The 24,450-nt window shown below is 38.5% G+C and overlaps 1 protein-coding gene across 2 annotated transcripts; it reads left to right on the top strand.

The window, feature by feature from the left end:
- Window positions 1-4,213: 4,213 nt before the first annotated feature.
- LOC116252798 (beta-adaptin-like protein B) lies at window positions 4,214-16,247 on the top strand. Of its 2 annotated transcripts, XM_031627339.2 has the most exons (16): window positions 4,278-4,497; window positions 7,771-7,968; window positions 8,739-8,852; window positions 8,953-9,203; window positions 10,406-10,541; window positions 10,940-11,119; window positions 11,199-11,291; window positions 12,441-12,652; window positions 12,740-12,803; window positions 12,879-13,058; window positions 13,826-13,918; window positions 13,991-14,388; window positions 14,648-14,837; window positions 14,956-15,159; window positions 15,756-16,084; window positions 16,192-16,247. In XM_031627339.2, exons 1-15 carry the CDS (start codon window positions 4,411-4,413, stop codon window positions 16,047-16,049), a joined length of 2,694 nt encoding a protein of 897 aa, XP_031483199.1. In that variant the 5' UTR covers window positions 4,278-4,410; the 3' UTR covers window positions 16,050-16,084; window positions 16,192-16,247. The 2 variants fall into 2 exon arrangements, with proteins under 2 accessions (XP_031483198.1, XP_031483199.1); XM_031627338.2 differs by having other exon boundaries at window positions 4,214-4,497; window positions 15,756-16,247.
- Window positions 16,248-24,450: the final 8,203 nt, after the last annotated feature.

The raw sequence follows: 24,450 nt of genomic DNA, 5'->3' as shown, positions 1-24,450 counted from the left end.
AACATACCATCATCTAAAATGCGATGGAGGCAAGTATAATGTGGAACCACAAATTTAGGTCCTGATCACAAGACGTTGGTCGCCTCTCTTGTGGTTCTTAGATCAGCCCACATCACTCGCATCTCAGAGCTCTCCATTACTGTCTTATGATACTCCTGCCAGATCGTAGGCGTTGAAAACCAATGAGCAGCTGAGCAAGCAATTAACGATATCTTAAATCTTCATTTGAGCTTCGAAGAAAACAAATTGTGCCAGGAAATATGTAATAATTTCCCCTAAAAGCTGACTCTTATTCAAGCCATTTTTTATGTATCGTACGATGAACTACATTTGTAAGTAACTACTTGTTACGTATTGCTCGGTTCCTTCAAACAGATTGACGTCTTTTATTTTTCATCCAAGAAAAGAAAGCAAGAACAAAACAGTAGGGTTCATCTTCCGTTCTCCTGCCAACTAGGAGTTTTAGACTCGAGGCTCTCCTGTGCTCCTCCACTCATGGGCATTATCTTGATCATCCATGTATCTGGTACGGCGACCTTGGCTGCAGAGTCTGTTGGTGGGTGGTGGAATCCGTAATTGATGCAGAGGATGTGCTTCATGTCCACCACTGCCACTGGTTCCTCCAGGAGCGTCGACGCCGCTCCCCATGGAACGGGCAACCAAAGGGAAAAAAAACTTCGTCAAGTGAGAGAGAAGGAAGTAGAGAAGAAAAAAGAAAAAAAAAAAAGAACGCCGTCAAGTGGGAGAGAAGGAAAGAAGGTAAACCATTTAGTGTGAATAGAGACACCGAAACATGCGATCAAGCTGGCGGATCACCCTTTTAGATGGTGCCCGCTGCCTCTGACCTCTCTCTCTGGCTTTGCTGCTGGCCGGAGACGATGGACGTTGCGGGAGAGGAAGGCCCCCACAGGGGCGACCTGGGAACACGCGAGCATGACCTTCTCGGCCTTTACGCCTCCTGTGTTCCCATGTCGCTCCTATTGGGACCTCCCCCCCTATGCTCTCTCCCTCTTGCAGAAGTCTGTTCGAATTTGAAGGTGTTTTTATAGAGTGAATCCGCCATTGAAGCTGTACTGCAGTGCTTGATGATTGGTTTCACGAGAGAGCAGGAGGTGTGAGCGAAAGCGAAGTACTCGGCCGATTTGTGCAACGACAGCCGCTGCAGTACATCTTCCTGTACTTAACGGAGAGGCCACCCTCGTACTACCTCTTCTTCCCGGCTTCCTCTGTTTACGAAATTGCCCTCCAACTTGTTGCAGATTTTTTTCTAGTAAACTAATATTTTCGATCAAGAACAATGTTCAAAACAGGGACTCTCCCACTGATTTGGTCAGAAATTATGTAATTAAAATTTATATTCGAATTTGTTTTCAAAATGAAGTCAGATTTGACTGAACATTCAAATGGAATCGTCTCAGATCTTTACCGGCAATTGAAGTAAGATATCAACAGATGTTTATTGAATTTCAATTGTACATCAAACTTAGTACCTGAATTCAACTATGAAACTCCTGAACGAATTTGAATTTTGTTTGAAGTGATTTTTAGCAAAACCTCTGGTTTTGTTGTAGCACCAACTTTACATCATGATAGAATATATAGTTTTCTGACTCGTAATTGATGGTAAAGCCTTCATTTACTCAAGATTAGTTCCTTACATTGATCTTCGCCCATTGTTACAAAAAAGGAGTCCAAGCACCCAGCATTTTTTCATCTACATCTTCTTTGCTTCTAGTTTTTTTAATCCATCTTTTACTCTTTCTTAAAGCCCCATTTGTTCGCTACGTTTGATTCTTTATCTGTTTTCCTATGGATTCAGCTGTCTGAATCTGTTCGCACTCTTACCCGAATCGAACATTGCATTCTTGCTCAACTCTTTTAATAACAACTATATTGTGCTTCTAGAATGCATGTTCTCAAAGTTTGTGTTTTGAAAGCACTATCTTGTGCTTCCAAAAATATAATGTGTTTATAAATATGTTTATAGATTCAATAATCAAAATACATGTTTCTTACAATAACGAGATGGTGTTTTTAAAATGCATATAAAGTTATAAGAATATTTGCTGAATACTCTCCTAAGATTTAATACGTATAACTTTTATCGATCTTGGAATATGATTATTCTACCTAACATGGTGCAAGCTTCAATACTAAGTTATATTTTAGATTTGGCATAGCTTAGTGGAGCTTGAGATTGATTTTGTGACTCTTAAACACCCCTAGTTTGTACGGTGACTCCAACGGTTTAACAAAAATGCAACGCAAAAATTTCATCGCCCGCGCGGCAAAGGTGGGCAAAGCATTTGCCAGAAAGTGTCAGGTTTTTTGGTAAAAGCAGTAGTTAATTTGACAGCTGGCGCTACGTTCAATGGGGCTTTTTGTTTCGATCAAATTACGTTTGCCCTCTTCTGTGTGTTAGTTCCTCTCGCGCGTAATGGAAAATAAAACGGATGAATACTTTACAAAAGCGGTGCAACTTGTCAGTTATTTACAAAACGCGCAAAATCCTACAGTTATTACATTTGAATGGATGATTTTTTTTTTCTTTTCCCTCCGTTATCTCCAAAATTCAAGCCACAAATGGGACTTGGCATCCACTTTGCTTTAACCATCAGATATTACAAGGAGTATCACTGAGAATTAATTCAGAGTCTTTAGTTGTCGCTTATTAGGGATGTCATTCGAAATATATCCTTAACTGTATGTGCTTTTTTCAAAAATTCTCTCATTCGGATTTTAATTCGGATTCGAATGCGAATAAAGAAAATCATGTTCGAATTCGAAATCCGATTTCACAATCCAAATCCAATTTTTGAACCAAATTTTGCCAATTTTCAAAATGTAAGAGTATTAGTTATCGGATATTTGTTGAAAAATAATTCTGACCCGAATCTCAATCGGATCAGATATTTATGTATATCCGAATCCGATTCGATTTCTTAATAAGATGCTAAATTTTTTTCCATATTTGATTTTCGAGATCAGTTCGGTATATCTAATCCAAATCAGATATATTGATATCCTTGGTCGCAGTTAACATCCTTATCTTAGTTTAACATCAGGTAAATTCATAAAAAATAAAGAAAAAGGAACTTCTTATAGTTCTGAAAAATGATAAGTCTTAATCTTTCTGTTTTCTGGGATTTCAATGGATCATATTCGGGTGAGATATGTGATCGACCAACTTTAAGTAACTCCATTGTACAAACAAATTTGACATTCCATGAAGAAATACAACCAGATTCAGATTTCAGAACTGACATCCAATCAAATCTAGTTTTGGATTTGGATTTAGCGGTGTTTGATTGAATAATAAGCACCATTTAATTAATTTTTCTATATTTGACATCCATACATTTTAAAACTTGATTCTTAGCATATCATAATGGGGTTCCAATTCAGCAGTGAATTCAAACGTTGGATGTTAATCACATCCGGTATTGTGAATTTCAAAACCGAATCTAGATATGGTACATACTTTTCTTAGTTCGAATTGGAATATGAACACGGTCCTGCTAAAATATAATAAATCAAATATGGTAAAAAAGATACATGTGATTCAAATTTAAGCTGTTGAATCTCTGTATGTTCTCGTTCATTGTGCACTACAAGTGCATAATTTTTATTGGTTACTGTTAGTTGAACTTTAAATCGACGAATTGAAGGGCACTCTATGGGATCTGAACAACCCAGCACAAGAACCTGAATAGGTGATCAATGATAGGTAGCAGATCTTGTAGGGCTCTTATAAGATTCCACTATTTAGATAATTTCCATTGAACCTGAATTTAGTTTAGGATTGACATTTACAGAAGTACAAAAAAGATTTGGATATTCATCCAAATCAGATGATCAATGGATCCAGTAAGAGAAGCTTATGTTGAATATTGGACCAAATTAGAAAACCAATCTGCATAAATGAGCTTTCCCACCATGTTGTCCTCACCAAGCATGCTCAGATCAAAGCTAAGAAGGAATGGAAATAAAAACTCATGCAAACTAAACGATTTTGGGGTTCAGTTCGGAACTTAGAGCAGGCATTACTGTGTAATATCTGCAAGAGATTCGAGAAGCTATTTTATTTAAGTCGGCCAGAGCCAGTCGGTTATGACAACTGAAGATTAGGTCCTTCGTTGTAAATTATGATATTTAGCAGGCTTTCTTGAAAAACTAACAAGAGAAGCGTGCTCGCGCTTACAGAGAAAGACAGAGAGCGGCAACCTTCCGTTTCTTCTTCCCCAATTTCTTCTCGTTTTGGTGCATACTGTGACGCCTCTCTCAGAGAGGAGAGAGAGAGAGAGAGAGAGCGAGAGAGAGAGCGAGAGAGGGAGCTCTCTGCGAGGGCGGAGATCTCTTAGGGAAGGCGTAGAAGGGGAGAGCAGGAGTAGCGGAAGAGAGGAAGAAGAAATGAGCGGGCACGACTCTAAGTACTTCTCCACCACCAAGAAGGGAGAGATCCCCGAGCTGAAAGAGGAGCTCAATTCCCAATACAAGGTACTGCATTCCTTCCCTTCACATTTTGCCCCCGGTGAACAAAACCTGGGATCCCGTTTGGGAGTGGTTACTTGATCTACGTACATTGGGGAAAGTCTCTTTTTCCTTAGTTGCTACTTGCGCCTATTGGTTGGCCCTGAGTACAGATCTGGGAGGTTTGTGTCAGTAATCGGCTTCCGATCTGTATGTTTCTTGTTGAGAACTTGAGCTTCTGAGTTGTTTCTTTGTTTTTTTTTTCTTGATGGGATCTCCTTTCGTCCTTGTGTTGTTTGGCAAAATCGACCTGGAGGATGGATTCCCGCGGGTCTGTTTGAGTGGATCGATGTCATTGTGGAAATACTTAAATGAATGTTATATTTGCTCCGTAAGTGGCTAGATTGGTTTGGTTTCTGTTTCCACATGGAGCTTGACGGTATCCATTTTTGTTCTTTAGTGGAATTTGAGTTCGATCTCTATTTTTTCGTTATTTAGTGGAAACCGATCTCGAGAGAAAAACTTCCAAATGATTCGGAATTTTCCAGTATTGGAGTGGATCGAGTAAAATCGGTCTATCGGATCTTCTTGGTTTCCTTTGCAATCGGTTTATATCTTCATCGATGATCGAGTTGGGTTCTCGAAATCTGCAACTTTATCCCGCGATTTATTCGAGGAAAGGAACGAAGAGGAGTCGGAGCATGCTGTTTTATGGAGGTTGTCAAACAGAGTACCTGGTAGATGGAAGATGTGTAGGTTTCTCCATATTGGATGATAATCGTCAGAATTGGAGAAACGGAAGTTGAGAACCAAAAGCTTCTGTGCAATGTTTGGTCTGGTTATTATCTGAATACGTGTCAAACATCCCGTGGTAGGAGTTGAAGCAGAGCAAGGTTATTTTGCGAATGAAGACGTCCACTGATTTTAGATCCTCCTCTCTGGGAAATGCGTTTTATTGGAAAGTCTCCATTTTCATTGGTAGATAGGTTTTCCATTGCTTGTGATACAAATATATTGAGTTACATGAGGAACCTTCAAATACGATGGACCTTCAAAGAGAAAAATTTCTTTCTATCAAGTGCTATGTGCATTTACCATTGTGCCAGGTGGGTGCATTCTTATATTTCCCATGATGTCAACTGCTGAGAAATGTACTTTGATGTTTTTGAACCATCTTGGCATTACTTAGTATTTCGAACTTCACACAATTGACCTCTATCTACAGTGATATTCCTTCACTTGGTGAGCCACTTGACCACCCTCTGCTATTTTCTTGAACTATTTCTCTTTACTATTGCCATTATGATGTTGAGTATCGGTCCCCTCACTGACATAATATTGGGCAATATGGGTTTGCAGAATAAACTTTTAATTGACAATTTTCTTAAATTACTATGAGAAAAGGACTGATATGGGCTAATGCAGATCTACCAATATGTCATAGCAGCCAACAAACAGATGTGGTACCGATGCTGATGGTACTGGCAACACTACTTTTCATCAAACACCAGCTGTTTATCATGTCTGCATGTTTTTGAGGTCATCACGCCTGTTCCTATTCTTTGGGGTACCATCTAAGCAAATGTTTAGCTGACTAGGTTTGAGGATGGATGAAAGCTCCATAGTTTTGGCAGACAAAGGCTCAGGCAGCATGTACATGTTTTGCTCTCACAGATTAAAATGTGGAAATGGATACCTGATAAGCCTAAGAACATGCAGGTGCCACTGCACAAGTGCTGCTTAGCTGTGCGTACTAGAAGAGGAACAACATAAAAGAGAGAAATACTGAGCTTCAGTTAACTGCAAATAGAATAAAAAAACTGGAGGAATTAGAGAGAGGGAAGTGACTGACAAAGAAAATCTTCATCATGGGTCTAACAACATGGAGAAAAAATAAGAACAAGAAAAAAAGTTTGTATAACTAACTATAATTAAGTATGTCATATCAGACTGACCGGTTACATAAAAGTAACACCGTGTTTGAGACTGTGGCCATTATTTGTGCCTTTCTATACATAAGAGATTGTTTTGGAGCCAAATTCAAAAATTATTTATCTGGAAAACTATATACTAGTAGCAATCATGCTTTTCCCTCTTCTTTTGAATACGAAATGTAATAACTAATAACCATGTTTGTCCCTGGTTCCTTTGAGTATGTGCATATGTCCCTTTCTATGCATCAATATGTGCAACGTTTCATAGCACACTGAAAATCTGAAACATGGATTTATGTCAAAAGTCGCAATTGAAATTGTTAGTTCTATAGGGAATGTTGGTTTTTATACATAATTGAACACGTAAAGGTTCTCCTCTACTCAAAAATTTTAGGCCTGCAATTAAACCATCTACATGGTTTTATTGCTAAAGTAATACATAGGCTATACTTTATGCAGAGAGATCCTGGGGAATTGGCCATCAAAAGGACCTGATAGTTCAGTTGTTAGAATTGGACTTTTAGCATCCCTCTAAAAGGTGCACATGGTGATTTACTTTTGATGGTTAGATGTTGAAGCAGGTTAGGTGATTTGAAGCCCGCATCAACTTGACTTTTGGAGGTTGTTTTAGAAAGCCACCGGAATGAAACTGAATTGCAGGTCCGAAATTCTTCAAGTGTGGGGACTGGTAGTAAAGGTCCCGGTCCTAAGGAGGGAGCAGTTCTTTCAGTTGATTGCCAACATATTGCGCCTTGCCCATTGCTGTCAAGTGTCAACACTGGGTATTGGTGTCCAGGAGTCACATCATGTATTCTTTTTTCAGAAATAGTTTGTGGACATGCCTTTTGCAGTTAGCACATGTTGTGTTCAGTTTGGTTCCATATTCACTTTGCTAATCTGTAATGGGATTATCAGATCACATTTCACAACGTGCGTATGTTCAATAAAGCAGGAGTTATCTTTCTGAAGTTGATAAGATGATGTTTCTGAGTTAAGCTGCATCCACAGGTTGAATAACGAGAGCTGTTCTACTTTCCTTTTTAAATTGTTTAACTGCCATGCTACACATGCAAGCTATACCTTCTCAAGGCATATCAATGTGAACTTTTTTCTACGTTTTTATTTTATTTTTATTTGTCAGTGACTTTATAGAGGGGAGAGGGGTGGCAAGCTATGAATCTAAGAGTGATCATCTCATTCCGTAATATGTTTTTTAGCCAGAGGCTTGTAATCCAGTCAAAATTGTGCTTGGATGTGGTTTTTCTTTGTTGATACTTGGAAATGGAAAATATTGCATTACCATTTTCTGGGAATGAATTTTTAGATTGAGTTCTCTGTCTTTTCTGTTTTTTTTTTGGCTTTGCAGGACAAGAAAAAGGATGCTGTGAAAAAGGTTATTGCTGCCATGACAGTTGGCAAAGATGTTTCATCACTGTTTACAGATGTAGTGAACTGCATGCAAACTGAAAACTTGGAACTCAAGAAGCTAGTTTATTTATACCTTATAAACTATGCAAAAAGCCAGCCTGATCTTGCAATACTTGCTGTTAATACATTTGTGAAGGTAATATTTTCTCTATAGCCTGCATATTTCATACAGGTACTTAATTAATCTCAGAACTAAATTAAAATACTGGTGGATTGTTAATCTTCTATTTATTTTGGTAGTTTATGCATTTCCTGAAATTATTAGCAGATTTGTCATAGAATGGTTCATGAAGACTATTTTTTTTTATGCTGTTTTCTTGCCAATTTCAATAGATATTAAAGCCCCTAGTTGATGCTTTAAAGAAGATTTGTGCAGATTTTCATCATTTTTGCTGGAGTCCTACTGCATACATTCTCTTCAACATTACATTCTCCTGCAAAGAATTGAGGATTTCAGGCCATTTTCATCTTACTGTTTGAAAAACTGTGTTCTGTTCAATGTGATTAATGGTATAGCAATTAATTCTTGGAACATCCAGTTATGATATGTAGGAAACTTTCACTAACCTTGAAACTGAGAGCAGTTCCATGGCTAGAAGTTTCTTACTTTTCAAGCATCAATTAATCATGCATTTTACAAAAAACTATGGTTCAAGTGTAATTCTTAGGAAATATTAATGTGTTGGAAATATTACTTGTAAGGTATGCAGAAAATAACTGGAAATACTTGATGTAGCACAACATTCAGGGTTTCTTTGTTTATGTTTATAACTTTATATATATGTGTATAAACATAAATGCATGTAAACATGCATACCTGCACAGATACACATGCAATACCATACAAAGAGGGATCTATTCATTTTCTCCTAGTTTAATGCTATCTGCTATTTTTCATTACTTTAGGATTCACAAGATCCAAATCCTCTAATTCGGGCTCTAGCTGTGCGTACTATGGGATGCATCCGTGTCGACAAAATCACAGAGTATTTATGTGATCCTCTTCAGCGTTGCCTTAAGGTAACTTGATTTGCATTGACTATTTTTCCTGTACCATTTTTTCAATAAACGGCTGTTTTTAATTCCTGTTATTGAAAATTTTCCTTTTATCCTGTGCTAGGATGATGATCCTTATGTTCGTAAAACGGCAGCAGTTTGTGTTGCAAAGCTCTATGACATAAATGCTGAGCTTGTAGAGGATCGAGGTTTCCTTGACACCTTGAAGGATCTGATCTCTGACAACAACCCAATGGTAGTTGCAAATGCAATTGCAGCCCTTGCCGAGATACAGGAGAACAGCAGTAGACCAATTTTTGAAATTACAAGTCAAACACTTTCAAAGCTCCTTGCTGCTCTAAACGAGTGCACTGAGTAGGTTCTTATGGATGTTGCTTTACAAAAATTTGTTCATGATATTATGCTCGTCTAGCTGGTGTACAAATGGCTGTGTGATTATATCACCTGATACATCCTTTTCTATAAAATGCTAAGATGTTCTGGTCTGCAGCTTTTCTTTAGGAGTTATGTCTATGATAGCTTGACCAAACCTTATGGCAGTAAAAATAAGATATTAAACTTTTAGAAAAGGACCTTTGCAATTCAAAAAGTACAATAATTTCTTCTAGTGATAGGTTGAGTTCCTTTTTATGGATCTTTAAAATTTTGATGTCATATTTAACTTGAACTTTTGGGTTTCATAAGGAACACCTGGGATTTGAGAAGTATGGGGTAAGGTTCTGTCAACTTGATTTTTTTTTTTTTTTGTGTGTGTGCACATGCATTAGCTGCATAGGTTCATTATCTTTGCAAGGTTGTCCGTTCAGCCTTGTGCACATTCACTTTCGGAGGTATGCTCCTATTCTCATTGATAGTAACAGCAGGCGTCTTTTCGTTTTGTGCTGTTCTCAATCTGGATCGTCATTATGTTGGTTTTAGAGAAGCTATCTTGGATTGTTCTACTCGAGAACAGCAAGCTGAACCATATTGTGAATTTTGCTGAAATCATTGATAGAGGATGTTTTATTTATTTCCTGTTCAGAATGTAAATCTCATAATAATAATTCTGATGGTTAACAAGACAAAAGTTATTGATGGGCATTGATTTGTTAGTACTTCTAATCTGCTAATTAGGCCTCTGGGTTAGACGGCCAACTGGCCTAGATGATGCTTACTTTGTCCAACCGTATACTGCCAAAGTAACTACTGCACTTAGCTGCATGCACGTCAGGCCAGTGGGCCAAAACTCAAACTGCACTGGCTTGCAGGTCCTCATCTATTGCTGGAGCATTTTCTGGCCAGGTTGAAGACCAAGTTGAAGTTGAACTGCCTACCTGTTAGAGGAACATCTCTAAGGGTCCTAATAGGAGAGTGACTTGCTGAAGCTTGGTAGCACCTAGTGTCAGTTCATATAGGTTAAATGGTTGAGCAATTGCCACCTGATCTATAGCTCATCCTCATGTAATCTTCTTTGATAGTGCTGTGTCTTATATCTAATATAGGACATCAATTATCAATATGACTAGGCTATGATTCTCTCTAACTGATAATATCATTTGATTTATGCTGTTGTGCAGATGGGGTCAGGTTTTCATATTGGATTCTCTTTCAAGGTACAAGGCATCTGATGCCCGTGAAGCTGAAAATATAGTTGAGCGAGTTACTCCACGTCTACAGCATGCAAACTGTGCAGTTGTGCTCTCAGCAGTCAAGGTACTTTCTTGTGCTTGGTTGAATTCTTATGCTTCAGGTTTGTGCAAACTTAATTGGATACCGATTAATATTATTCCTGTTGAGAGTCCTGTGGCAAGAACATTCTCAAGAAATTATCCAACAAAATTCATATTAATTCTGTGAATGTAATCTGATTTGCATAAGACCACTTAGTCTATGAGCTGCTGAAGAAAACATCAAAAGACAGATTTGTCTCTTATTATTTTATTTCTTCTGCTTATCAAGCTGGGGTTTATTCTCAAATAACCATATGCAGTGCTGACCAGGCTTCATATTTCTTGTGCATATTGCATTTTTTTGGTCCAAATCTGCTCACCATCGCCACTTCTAATTTAAGTGCATTATTCTTTTATGCCCTTTTCATCTGCATCCTGCAGATGATTCTTCAGCAGATGGAATTGATAACTAGCACAGACATTGTCCGGAATCTTTGCAAGAAAATGGCTCCACCTTTAGTGACGCTTCTTTCTGCTGAGCCAGAAATACAATATGTTGCTCTACGAAATATTAACCTTATTGTTCAACGGCGGCCCACAATTCTTGCACATGAAATCAAGGTCCTTTCTGTTCACCCCGCTAAGCATGACATTGTTTGTAGATATTGCTTATTTATGCTGATAAGATGAAACCTGGCAGGTTTTCTTTTGCAAGTACAATGACCCGATATATGTAAAAATGGAAAAACTGGAGATTATGATCAAGCTTGCTTCAGATCGGAATATAGACCAGGTAATATTTTTATTACATGATCCTGTCTCATGTCTTGCCTTTTATGTCTGGACCTGCCATCTATAATAGATGGCAAACCTGGAAAGATGTGTTTGTTAAGACTTTGAAGTTGAAGGAGATAGTGCATCTTTTTGCTAGTTTGCTTAAGGTTTGGCACTATGCCTAACTCCAGCTTGCTAATTTAAAAATTGAGAAAAATGAATGTCATGTTAAATGTTACTTGTTAGTAAACAATTAGACTGATCACTGATGTTTATTTTTATTTTTCCATGTTTAAAACAATAATACTTCAATATTTCTCTTCAGGAAGCTGCTATTAAGCTCTGATGCTTAGAAAAATTCTGTGAGCCCTGGGTTTTGAGGATATGTAAGCTTCTAATATGAGATTGATCCCTTGGTTTAGTGCCGTAAAGTTATGAAATTTTCATTTCTTTTCCTTCAACTATGAACTTCATATATAGGCATGTTGGAAAAATTATGCATCTTTAGAAAGATCACTTATGTAAATTTTGAACTTAATAAGTTATGCTGTTAATATTAGATTTTTTTTTTGTTTTTTGTTGTTGAAAGCTGTTTTTTTCTCCTAATATTTAATTTGAGTTCTCTAATAAGTTAATGTATATGTAACTTACAGAATAGATATGGTTCAGTCTTCTTAAAGGAAGTCAAAGCTAGGAGAGTTCTTTGAAATCCTTAATAATATCAATGTTTTTAGGAAAATTAAAATAAAATGAAATCTTTAAGTTGATTTCTCGAAGAAAATGGTGAGCGTTTATTTCGTTTTGTCTTGAACAGGATCAATTTATTCTTTTTCAATTGCATTTGAATGTTACACTTTTCTTTTGGTAACAAGTTACTTTCCGGGAAAATAGGAAATATTAATGGATTTCTTAAGTAAATGCAAATTTTATCTAGTTGCCCGGTCAGTGTCAGCTTCAAACAGTTGCAAAAGTATGATCACAGGTTTTGCTTCCTTGTATAACCATGTATTCCATAGTTAATTTGCAGATGCTGCATCTATGCATTTATTGTCTTGTACTAGTAGTCTAGTGTGTGTGTGTGTGTGTGTCTATATATATATATATATATATATAGTTTTAATATGGTCATTCTGGAAAATTATTAATGTCAAAAGAATAATTGCTGCAGGTTCTTTTGGAACTTAAGGAGTATGCAACAGAGGTAGATGTAGATTTTGTTAGAAAGGCGGTTCGTGCGATTGGTAGATGTGCCATAAAGCTTGAAAGGGCAGCTGAGCGGTGCATTAGTGTTTTGCTTGAGCTGATAAAAATTAAAGTGAATTATGTTGTTCAGGAGGCCATAATAGTAATCAAAGACATTTTTAGACGATATCCAAACACGTGAGTTATTGTTTATATTGGATTACATTTTATCATTTTTTCTGTACTCATACTAGGTATAAAGACTTGTCATCTTGTTGAGTGCAGCTACGAGTCTATCATTGCTACCTTGTGTGAGAGCTTGGATACTTTGGATGAGCCTGAAGCCAAGGTGCTTGTCTTATATTTTCTACATGTCAGTTCTTTTCTCTTAATAAATGAGGTTTTTAATTCCTGGTTTTTGCAGGCATCGATGATATGGATAATTGGTGAATATGCAGAAAGAATTGATAATGCTGATGAGCTCCTTGAAAGTTTCTTGGAGAGTTTCCCGGAGGAGCCAGCACTTGTTCAGTTGCAGTTGTTGACTGCAACTGTTAAATTGTTTCTTAAGAAACCAACTGAAGGGCCTCAGCAGATGATTCAGGTCTTGCATTTCATGCTTTCTCACAATACCTCCAGTTTATACATGGAAATCTGTCCCCCTATTCTTGCCCAATTTGCAGGATTACTATTAACTATTAACATAAACAGTTGCATCGTCCAATAAACACTAGCATTCCTCCCTCTATATATGTCTTTAGCTGCTTCATGTGTGGTAGGAATGTAACTAATGGCTTACAATCCAATAAACTAATGAATAAATTGTGCACTAGACAAAATTATGATTCAACTATTACATGGAACAGTTAAGGAGAATCAACAAAGAACTGTTGTGTTTAGCTTTCTTAAAAAGTGGATGAAGAAACCGTACTCATTAAGCCACAAATTGCAGGCTTGCTATCAGTCGGTGACTTGGTGGTCATCATATAAAATTTTTTCTTTGCTGCATTTAGGATGAAGGAACTCTTTTGTTTGTACTTTAGACAACAAACGTACCTTCTAAGATGAACATCAAGGTCGGTCTATCTGTCTGTCTGTGTCTGTCTGTCTGTCTGTCTCTCTCTCTCTGTATTACGATTTACGACTATTGACTTCTATAGAAGCTATCTATACATGCACAGGGAATGTTGTCGGGTCTTTTTGGGTTTGAGATGAACTGGTCAACTTGTTGCTTATGAGCTCCTGGTTCTGTTGTTTCATGTAAAATTTGATTGTCACCAGAAATTTATGCACCTGATTTTAATTTAATGTTTTATAAAAAGAAAAAATTGATTTACGTTTTCTTGCTGAAGTCTCGTTCCTTTTCTCCAGGTCGTACTAAATAATGCCACTCAGGAGACAGACAATCCAGACCTTCGTGATCGGGCATATATATACTGGCGGCTCTTGTCAACTGATCCAGAGGTATGCACTGCATAGACATTTTGTCACTCTGATTAGCTTGTACATGCCTATGACATGCCTATATGTGTACAGGCAGCAAAAGATGTCGTGTTAGCAGAGAAGCCAGTGATCAGTGATGACTCTAACCAGCTTGATAATTCTCTTCTTGATGAACTTCTTTCAAATATTGCAACCCTTGCATCTGTTTATCATAAACCTCCAGATGCGTTTGTAACCCGTGTTAAGACAGCAATCCAAAAACCAGATGACGAAGAGTACCCCGACGGGATTGATTCAGGAAATGCAGAAACTTCTTCTCCGGCAGACAATACTGCTGCTTTATCTGGTTCGAACAATATTTCATATAATTCTCCAAAGCATCCGGCAGCAGCACCCTCTGTTGCGTCTCCCCCAGTACCGGACTTGCTTGGAGATCTTATGGGTCTGGATAATGCCCCTGTGCCAGCCGATCAGACATCTGCAGCTTCAGAGTAAGTGGTGGGCACCAGTAATGCTATAGTTTGTTTTCACTTTTTCTCCTGGGATTGTTAAAGATGGGGGCATAGCCTGCGGGGTTGAAACTGGGATTCCACTTATTTTTACTTGCCTCATCCAGCTGCTTATTTGATGACGTGCTTTCTGTTCTTCCTTTCCTTGTATGCTTGGTATTAATATTACATCTTGTCAGATGTTATTTTTGTTTGTTCTAGCTACTGTTTCTGAGTCTTGGTGACCATTCTCCATTTGCAGGTCTCCTTTGCCTATTCTACTTCCGTCATCTTCTGGCCAAGGACTTCAAATTGGTGGAATGTTGACAAGGCGTGATGACCAAATCTTCTACAGCATGTCATTTGAAAATGCCTCCTCAATTCCTCTTGATGGGTTTATGATTCAGTTCAACAAAAACACTTTGGGGCTTGCAGCTGCTGGTCCACTACAAGTAAGAAATCCTTGCACACTTTGTCTTTGGGACTGTTACAAATAATATGGACACTCATATATAGTTCTAACAGAGCTTAAATACTTGGATGATACTGACTGCCTCCTTTACTGTTTAGGTCCCCCAATTACAACCAGGTGCATCTGCAAGGACTCTACTCCCAATGCTGATGTTCCAGAATATTTCACCTGGACCTCCAAGCTCACTCCTGCAGATTGCTGTGAAAAACAATCAGCAGCCAGTCTGGTACTTCACTGATAAGATTCCATTGCAAGTATTCTTCTTTGAGGATGGTAGAATGGAGCGTGCCTCCTTCCTTGAGGTATGTAAGCTTTGGCCAAGAACTGCTAATATTGATAAAACAGATTATCATTTCCATATTTTCCCATATCAGACCAGAAAAGTCTCTGAATTGTCTCAAGGTTCCTGCTAAGTGCCTTTGGCTACATGAGAACAATCCTGAATGAGGCCGATTCAATGGATCTTACAGCCTGCACCTAATGGGCCTATGATACGAAATGCAATACTGTGCATCCACGAACCATTGGGATACAAAATCTTCTATTAACTGGGGTCGGGGATTTTAGACAGTATTTGTGTGTCAATTAGATGATAGTGTAGTGTAGATCTGTGAGATCTTGACAATCTACAAAGTTTATCAAAGAATGTGAACTTGAAAATGGTTCTTTCTTTGAAGCATGTACGGAATTATTCTCTTCATTACTAGTACGGAATTTGGGGATAATAAACCAAGGAAAATTGAAGCATGACCTAGTTTGGTTAGAGCCATTTGTGCTTACGAAAACCTGCTGCTGTCTGAGATTCTGTTCTGAGCTGTGAGGAACTCAATGGAATCTGCGAACCATAATTCTGAATTTAGATGTGTGGTTGACTGTATCTTACTGTATTTTTCGACAGACATGGAAGTCTCTTCCTGATACTCACGAGATCGTGAAAGATTTCGCAAATGCTGTGATCAACAGTGTGGATGCTACACTTGACAAGCTGGCCACCTCCAACATGTTCTTCATTGCAAAGCGCAGGAATGCAAATCAGGAAGTTATCTATCTGTCGGCCAAGCTGTCTCACAACATTCCCTTCCTTATAGAACTGACGACCACGGTCAGTGTCCCTGGGGTGAAATGCGCAATCAAGACCCCAAACCCGGAGCTGGCTCCCTTCTTCTTTGAAGCAATGGAGTCCCTTCTCTAGTGATGGTGTTGAGAATGTTCATTTGCTGCTGAAATGTATGATCTGTCCCATTTTGTATCTTTATCTTGTGTTTTTGGCTTCATTTTTTCCCCCGTTATTGAAGTTATTGATTCTCTCTGTCTCTGTCTCTCTCTCTGAACAGGAAAAAATGGCAAACGTATTAAATCAAAGTCCGCTGCTAGTGCATTTTGATGATAATGAACTAGTATTTTGTTTTTTGTTTTTTTTCCTTTTTTTTGGTTTTGATGTTGGTGGGGTGGTTAGTTCCCCGCAGATTTTTTATTTTTCATTTTTATTTTTATTTTTTATTTTTTTGAGAAAAGCTGCTTAGCGACAAGCATAAAATTGCTTTTTCCAATGATGGAAACGTATGGTCAAATGCGGATTGGGCAATTTCGATGAGCCCCATCCCTCGTAAGTCAGAATATAGCTCTGTTGAGAATCACAATTCGGATATGGAAGAAGACTTGAAATATGTACGCAAAAAGTCAAAAACCGTCTGAATGGCATCATTTGCAGTGTATTCAAGTTTGACCCTTGTAAAATATAGATGATTGGATTAATCAAGCTTATGAATTATGCGTTTCCCTTGAAATATATCTATATTCTAACTTGCATTTCTACGGCTTAAATTGTAAAATGTCATAAACTCCTGGATACACGTAAAGGCTCAATTTACACTCAAACAATTTCGTAATTGATTAAAATATCAGAAGAATCAAATTGATACTGTCAAATTTGAAGCAAGGTAAGATATGGAAGCAGTTTATATGTTAACCATAAGAAGGGAGGGCATGAAAGCCCGCCTCCCCCAATGAACACACGACTTGCGGGGCTCCTTGTCTGGGCCGCCGGGTTGTGGGTCGCCCCTCTTGTGGGCATAACGCCCAAAAATCGCCGTCGCAAGATATAAAGGTCTTGAAGTCTCTCAACATCAACTTGAAGCAAGGGCTTGCATTTGGATCGAACTCGGTGGATGACGCTACCACAGTTTCCCATGAAGCAACTCAAAGGTACTCCGGACCAAGCAACTCCAAGGTAGTCAACCTGAATGTTAGTAGAAGTTACATCACTTTTGAGGGTACGGATACATTGGGATTCGTATCTTTTAGCATCAAGAGGAATGTTAAAAATGCTTAGAGAATTCTCATATAAACCAAGACAGAAATGGTGTCTACCCACCTGGTCCTTTTAACTTACCTTGACCTAGAAGAAGAACTCCTCAAAACCATATAAGTATTCTGGGAAAGTTTCCCATAATTCGATCTAATGGAAGTATATCATAAACAAGAAAAATGTCATTTTGGGTTTTATTTTCTGACAGAAGCTCATATTGAAGTAAAATTTTGGTAAACCGCAGAATGTTTAAAAAATAATATCGAGTCTATACAAAGCTTGCATAACATAGCGCTTTTGACATGTCACATCAGTTGTATATATTCAATTCGTCGGTTAAGTTGGATCTTCACCGAAGAGCCTAACCTTTTTCTTCTTCTTCTTTTTTTTTTTCTGAATATGCAGACTGGACTTGCAACCAAACAATACCAATAAAAACGGACCGAGTATCGAACTCTTGACATTCTGTAAATTGAAGATCTATAGGCTCTATCTCACTACCCAAGTGAAGTATGCAAGCACCTAAGTTGCTGAGAATGTGGGGAACCCCTCTACAGTCATGGTTTCCCAAATTGGAGACATGGTAAAATTTAATATGCCAGTTGATTTACATCATTCATATGCTGTCCTTGAGAATCCTCGTTAGCCGGTTCAACTTGGATAGTTGCTGATACTAAATAAAAAGCACGCAGTTGATGATAGTTTTTGAAAGCTTTTGGAAACGTCGACGAATCCACGTGATCTGGTGAAGCATTGGAAGAAGTGGGAAGCCATGTGTTGGAGAGCACTCCCTAGGAAAGTAAGATACGTTCCGACTTGCGAGCATTCCTCAAACAGGTGCTCTTGTTAAATAGCGAAGGCTCACTTTCCAACTCTTTGCCAAACAGAGAGCAGCAGGGAGCGCATCAATGGATTTAAATATATGGGCAACGAACGTGGCTTTCTATTGCACCACAAAGGCACACTATGTAGTAGCAATAGCAAGGTACATTCCTCCAGATTTCCTGTTATTGTAAAGGGAAGCACTTTTATGTTATATATATATATATATATATAGCAAGCTTCGGTTCGGACCTAGGAATAATTGTACGCATCTTGTGTTCGGGTTAGGCTCGTTTTACTAAGCCTCTAGCTAAGCTTCACACTCACGCTTGGACTAAAGAATTGAGAGTAAAAGTGTTTCTCTTAAGATTTCGTTTAGGCTTACTTTTGCTTATAGTTCTCATAAAGGTTCCATCTCTTGCAATTTTTCTAATTAAGGATATATCCCTTTTTGAGAAAACTGTTGATTAGTGGCTTCAGATTAACCTGAGAAATTGAAAATGTTAGCTAAAGCTGTAAGAGCACAAGTTTATTGATGGAAGTGTAATATAGAGAAAAATAATTGTAGCCAACTTGTCTGTTTCTCAGGTTAAAGAAGTTCACTCTAGGCTGTTATTTGGAGCTTTTGTATGAAACATAGCTTTTATCATGAACCTGAAACGGGCGCTTGTTCCCATCAATAATGTAAATTTCAAGATGAGCGAAACCAAGCTAAGTCAACAGCTGCTTGGTTCATTCTTAAAATAGGTCTGACTTGGCACTTTATGCAAAGTGCCAATCGTAGGCTGCTCTTGGTTTCGGGATCATGCCCAAGTGCTTTGATCTCTGAGATTAATTTTGATGGGGAGGCGAGTAGCTTTTCATTGTTGAACAGAAAAAGGCAAGCAAAAAATTCAAGGACGATCTAATGCTAGATAATGTTAAACCAGTGTTGCCAAATTCTACAACGCAATGTCTAAGGGGTTGACCAAAAGGCACGGGATCCGATTGGAATATTGTGGTTTCATAGAATTGTTGTGTACATGATAAGAAAAATGAACTCTCTTTCTTTTCATGCTTAATTATTTATTCAACTCATGTTAGCTTAGTTGACTTGGGCAGACCCCAATAAGTGTCAGCTCGAACATGACACGAGAATAGCGAGCACGACCCTAATATAGATGTCCATGGATTTAATCTTAAGCGGATGTAATCTGAATCCAATTTTGAGTTCACAATCTAAACTCGATCCAAATCTAACTTTGTTTTGTTTTGTTTTTGTTTTTTTGTCCGAATCCTATTTTTAAGTATACAACCGAAATTGAACTGCATTGCATTATGATGTATTAAGAACCGATTTTCAAAATGTGTGGATGTTGGATGTAGGATATTTATTTGAAACTGAAACTGAATCTAAATCACAATATGATTGGGTATTTGTTTAAACCCCAATTCAAATCGAAATCCAATCAGGTCTCTTTTTTTAAAATTTTGAACTGGATCCAATTTCTTAATTGGATGTCAAATTGTTTCATATAGAACTTGTGAAAGCAGTTTAGTTAGATATCTTATCCAAATTCAATCCGTTGACATCACTAGCTAGCTAAGGGGCTTGCGGCTACATGCTCACTCCAAGTGAGTAGTACTGACTTATTGTTGTTGGGTTTCATCAAAGAAAGATTTGTTAGTTGTCGATAATGGCCACTTGGACAAGTTGTGCTATGTGTACGAGGAAAATTGCGGGTCTATTTGTTATATAAGACTGTGCCAATCTGCTGAAGATTTGTAGCAAATCCAATTATCTCATTGGCAGCATCTTCAGCCGTCCATCCTACGTCTATATACAACATGCTGCAGGTAATGGGATGAACTCACAAGCCCATCTTCTTTCCCTTCGAGATATTTTCATGGCTAACATCCAAGGGACTTTTGATATAGATCATTCAGTGGCTTCTTACGGCCGGACAGAAGGTTAACAAAGAAAACATACAGAGAAGCAAAGCATTTCTAGCAGGTCCGTCACTAAATTGCTTGGTTTACTGTCATTTTCGGCTACTGAACCTCTCCCCAAGTTACTGTTGAAGAAGCTGTTACTAATTTATATATAGCATAGGAAACGGCGAAGGAAACTCGACTTTTTCTAATCCTCTTCCTACTTCCCCAACAATTTGTAATTTGACCAATGCATTGGGTTTAGTATCAGCTATGCAGTTTCGCCACCCACATGAGGAAGTGATCATACTAATACAGTGGAGTTTTTCAGCAGAAGCAAAATCAAGAGACATAATTCCTTTCAACCGAGCTTGTGCACCAGCTCTCTCTCAGGATTACGAGGAGGAAAACTCAGAAGAGAAGAATTGTAAGAACACCTTGGGCTTATTATTGGGGGAAGGAGTTGACAGCAGCACTGCATTGTTTTATGGCACATTGAAGCACCGCATGCTGGGTTTGAAACCAGATTTCATCAATACGACTACGGTGGGTCACGGCCATATGGCAGGGATTCATCAGGTTGGTAGAGATGTTCTACCACTGCGCGATGCATGCATGTATCATGCAAGTGGTATAAATCAGGGGATTAGTGGATGTCCGAAGCGTAAATTGCACAGAGGAGGAGCGGAAAAGGGAAGGGCATTGTCCAAAATGAAGGAACTGTTACGTTGGGCAGCAGCATCCAACACCGACGGTGAAGGAAGCAAAAGATGGAAGGTAAGTTCCTTTTAGCACAGTTCTTTTACTTTCTTCAGTATATCTTCCCTTTAGCACAATTCTTTTACTTTCTTCAGTAACCTCGAAAATAAGTATGACCAGTTTCTTTAGTTGTTCGATGGTCAAGTAAAACCAAAGTAACTCCGCTACTTTTGAATTTCCTCAATTATCTGTAATATGTTGATGAATGGTGGGTAGCCCATGATTGTCGTCTCAACTATGGAAGTTCAATCCTTTTGGTCCCTTTTTGTTGCCCACATAATCATAGATCACAGGCCGAGAGAACACGTTGAGAAATCTCACCTGTGGCTAGTTTATATATGCCTCGACTCATTGGCTGACTTGGTCTTAAAGAAAAGAAGAGTCAAAATGATATATGATAGATTACCAAACTTAATATATAGACATCATCAGGCAGAAGGGCTTGCAGCTGCCTGGAGAGTTTGAGTGTAGAGGTGGCTCGATTCCACTGTGAAGAAATAAATAGCAGGAAAAATGTATGTTCATCTTCGGTACGTTGATGGTAACCTGCTGTAGTATTTGTGGTTGAAGGTTCTGTATTTCCGGAATCGTGGGGCACTCGGATCAGGGCGTTACGACAATGAACCATCAAATTCGAGCATATTAAACTGCAAATATGATGTTGGTAACCGTTCAGCCTACTCTGCCAGTTCTGATTCTTCTGAACAATCCATAAAATCTTCCTCCAGCTGGAGACAGAAGGCGCTTGCAGGTCAAACATCACATCCCAAAGCAATTTCAATCTCTGCATGCATTGTCAAGGAACCCACGAAGAGGGGTAGCTGGATCACGACAGATTCAGACTGTAAGTTCTTCAAGCAATAATCTTTTGACTACACGTTTAAACAGAGAATGTTTTATTCTTGTGAGTTATAACCTGCCAATATTCTTGTAATGTACAGATGTGGTGCTAGAATTGTAGAAAAACGGATAGAAGGGGCAGGACAATTTATGGCAAGCAAGTTTGCTCCATGGTGGGTGTTCAGGGAAATCTAGCAATCATCTGGAGCTAACTTCTCCTCTAGATGTAACCTTTTGTTGCATTGAATGTTCGTCGAGACTGGAGATGTCGACGCAAAAAACATGTACCATATATAGGCAACTTATCAGTTGCTCTGCTTTTAAGATTTCACCCTTTACTGCGACTTTCTTTTACTGTGGCTCTAAAAAATAGTAAATGGACATACTGCTGGCCGAGAAAGGCGTTCCTAGGTCTTCTATATCGAAGTTTACTAGTTGAATTCTTTGGTGCTTCATGATTCATGCGAACTTAACTTCCAATCACTTGCTTTCTTGGCAACCCTTGCCAAACTCAAAAGACTCCATAAAACCCTGTGGCAGATGGGAAATATGGAGGGCACCGCTGCCGTCCGACTTTGAGCATTGTACCGTTAATCCCAACTTTTTGGGGCACATGATTTGGAGTCAGGATGGATGGAAAAATGGATGTGCACTAAGCATTCAAAAAAGGTAGGCCTGAAACTAAAAATCACGGGATAATGTGGGCTGTGTTGGCATTTCAGAGATAAAGCCATAGGGGATTGTTTGGGAAAAAAGGAACTCAATTCAAGTGCTTGTGTTTGGAGTCGATGGATGCGCTTGACGGCGACATTGATTCATGAGGAACTTTCAATTCCAGACAAATAGTCTTTGTCTTCATAAACCAGCATAGGTTAGGTTAAGCTAAAACGTCCCATTACGTGAACCATGAACAGCAGTAGACTGAACGGTGGATGTCAAACTATTTAAAAGCGAATAAGAGTATGAATTTGGAAATATGAGAAATTAAAGAATATCAAATAGGACTAGGATTAAAACTTCAATTAATAAAAAATCCATTAAAGAAAGATGGGCAACGCAGAAGAAGAGGAAAAGATGATCTAGTTGTACCCATCTCGTCCATTTTAATTCCTTGGCCTTCTCTTGGTTGACCTGGTTGCACTAAAGTCATTCAATTCCGACAGGGAAGATCCCGTTTCCGTGCCACCATTCTCACCGTTGCCCTTCTTCCTCCACGCCCCTCTCAACACTTCCCCTGCTTCACCGGCCTTTCACCTTATCTCCTCCCTCTTCTCCGTCTCTCCCATCAGCAACCCCACCTGACCACCCTCGGCCTCACCACCTCTTCCTTCCTCACCTCCCCCTGGTTCCCCCTCGCCAATCTCCACTGCCACCCCCATCTCCTCCTCCATCATCTTCCATCATCTTCGAGTTGTAAAACTGCTTCGCCGTGATAAACTTGTAAAGGTGAAGGACAGAACGAATGAGAGAAATCACTTGCATTCATGACAGATCTACATATTATGTAGGCGTTACACAGTTCTACGTAAGTCTCCCAATGAGATAACTGAGATCATGTAGGGATTGGATCAAACTATTGATAAAGATAAAACAAAACTGTTGTGATACCAAAATTTTTGCTATGAAAAGCTTATCTGTTAGATCTTTCCAACACTCCCCTTTAAGTTAGCGTTCCTGGATTGAAGAGTGTCAACTTGCTTTTTAATGTTTGAAACACTTCTAGTCCTAGTGACTTAGTGAATATGTCTGTAATTGCTGAAAAGAGAGCGCAAACTGAGTATGAATCTCTCCACTTAGAATTTTGTCTATGACAATCAATTTCAATATGCTTGGTCTGCTCATGAAACATAAGATTGGCTGCTATGTGCATTGCGGCTTGATTATCACAAAATAAAGTGATCGGCTCTGTGTGAGATATCCCAAAATAGTGTAGAAGAGCTTTAAGCCATATGAGTTCACATGTCGTAAGTGCCATGGATCGGTATTCAGCTTCAGCAGAAGACCTAGAAACTGTTGTTTGTTTTTTTGTTTTCCATGTAATGAGATTGTTGCCGATCATAGTGCATTATCCACTTGTCGATCTGCGAGTCATGTGACAAGATGCTCAATCTGAATTACAATATGCCTTAAGTTGGATGGGATATTCTGAAGACAATAATACTCCATAGCCTGCAGTTCCCCTTTAGGTACTTTAGAAGACGATTCATTGCTTCTCTATGCGGGATGCGAGGTTTGCTCATAAATTGACTTAATATATGTACTGTATGTACGATCTCGGGTCTAGTTATAGTCAAATATATGAGTTTGCCAATGATTTTTCTGTATTGACTGGCTTTTTTCAGGACATCATTATCAAGCCTCAAGTGTTGTTCCATAGAAGAGTCATATGGTTTTGCTCTCATATAGTTTGTTTCATGTAAAATATTGAGGAGATATTTCTTTTGGGATAAAAATATCCCTCTTTCAGATCTTGTAACTTCAATCCTGAGCATGTATCTGAGCTTGCCCAAGTCTTTTAACTTGAATTTTTCATTCATCACATATTTGATATTCTTGATTCCCAAAGTCATCGCCTGCAATAATTATATCATCTACATAGATTACTAGAAAGAACCTTTCTCTAATCATGGTTTTGGCAAGGAATGAGTAATCTACCTTTGACTGGGAAAAACCCAAACTTGTGAGAAATGTTGTCAATTTAGAGAACCAATTTCCTGACAATTATTTAAGTCTATAAATGGATTTGTTCAATCGACATACCATATCTTTTTTCCCTTGTCGAGTGAACCAAGGTGGCAACTGCATATGTACTTCTTCTACTAAGTCGCCATGAAGAAATGCGTTATTAACATCAACCTAAAATAGGTGCCACCTTTTAATGGCTGCAAGGACGAGCAAACGGGGATGGTAGAAATTTTGGCAACATGGGTGAAAGTTTCATTATAATCAACAC

The sequence above is a fragment of the Nymphaea colorata genome, chromosome 4 (genome assembly GCF_008831285.2).
Source record: "Nymphaea colorata isolate Beijing-Zhang1983 chromosome 4, ASM883128v2, whole genome shotgun sequence".
Classification (NCBI taxonomy): Eukaryota; Viridiplantae; Streptophyta; class Magnoliopsida; order Nymphaeales; family Nymphaeaceae; genus Nymphaea; species Nymphaea colorata.
The sequence above is the reverse complement of the archived record's forward strand: the minus strand, read 5'-3'. Positions and strand labels throughout refer to the sequence as shown.

Coding starts and splice junctions, on each gene's coding strand:
- LOC116252798 (XM_031627338.2), top strand. CDS start 4,411: ATGAGCGGGCACGACTCTAAGTACTTCTCCACCACCAAGAAGGGAGAG. Junction 4,498..7,770: donor AGCTCAATTCCCAATACAAG/GTACTGCATTCC, acceptor TTGGCTTTGCAG/GACAAGAAAAAGGATGCTGT. Junction 15,160..15,755: donor AGCGTGCCTCCTTCCTTGAG/GTATGTAAGCTT, acceptor ATTTTTCGACAG/ACATGGAAGTCTCTTCCTGA.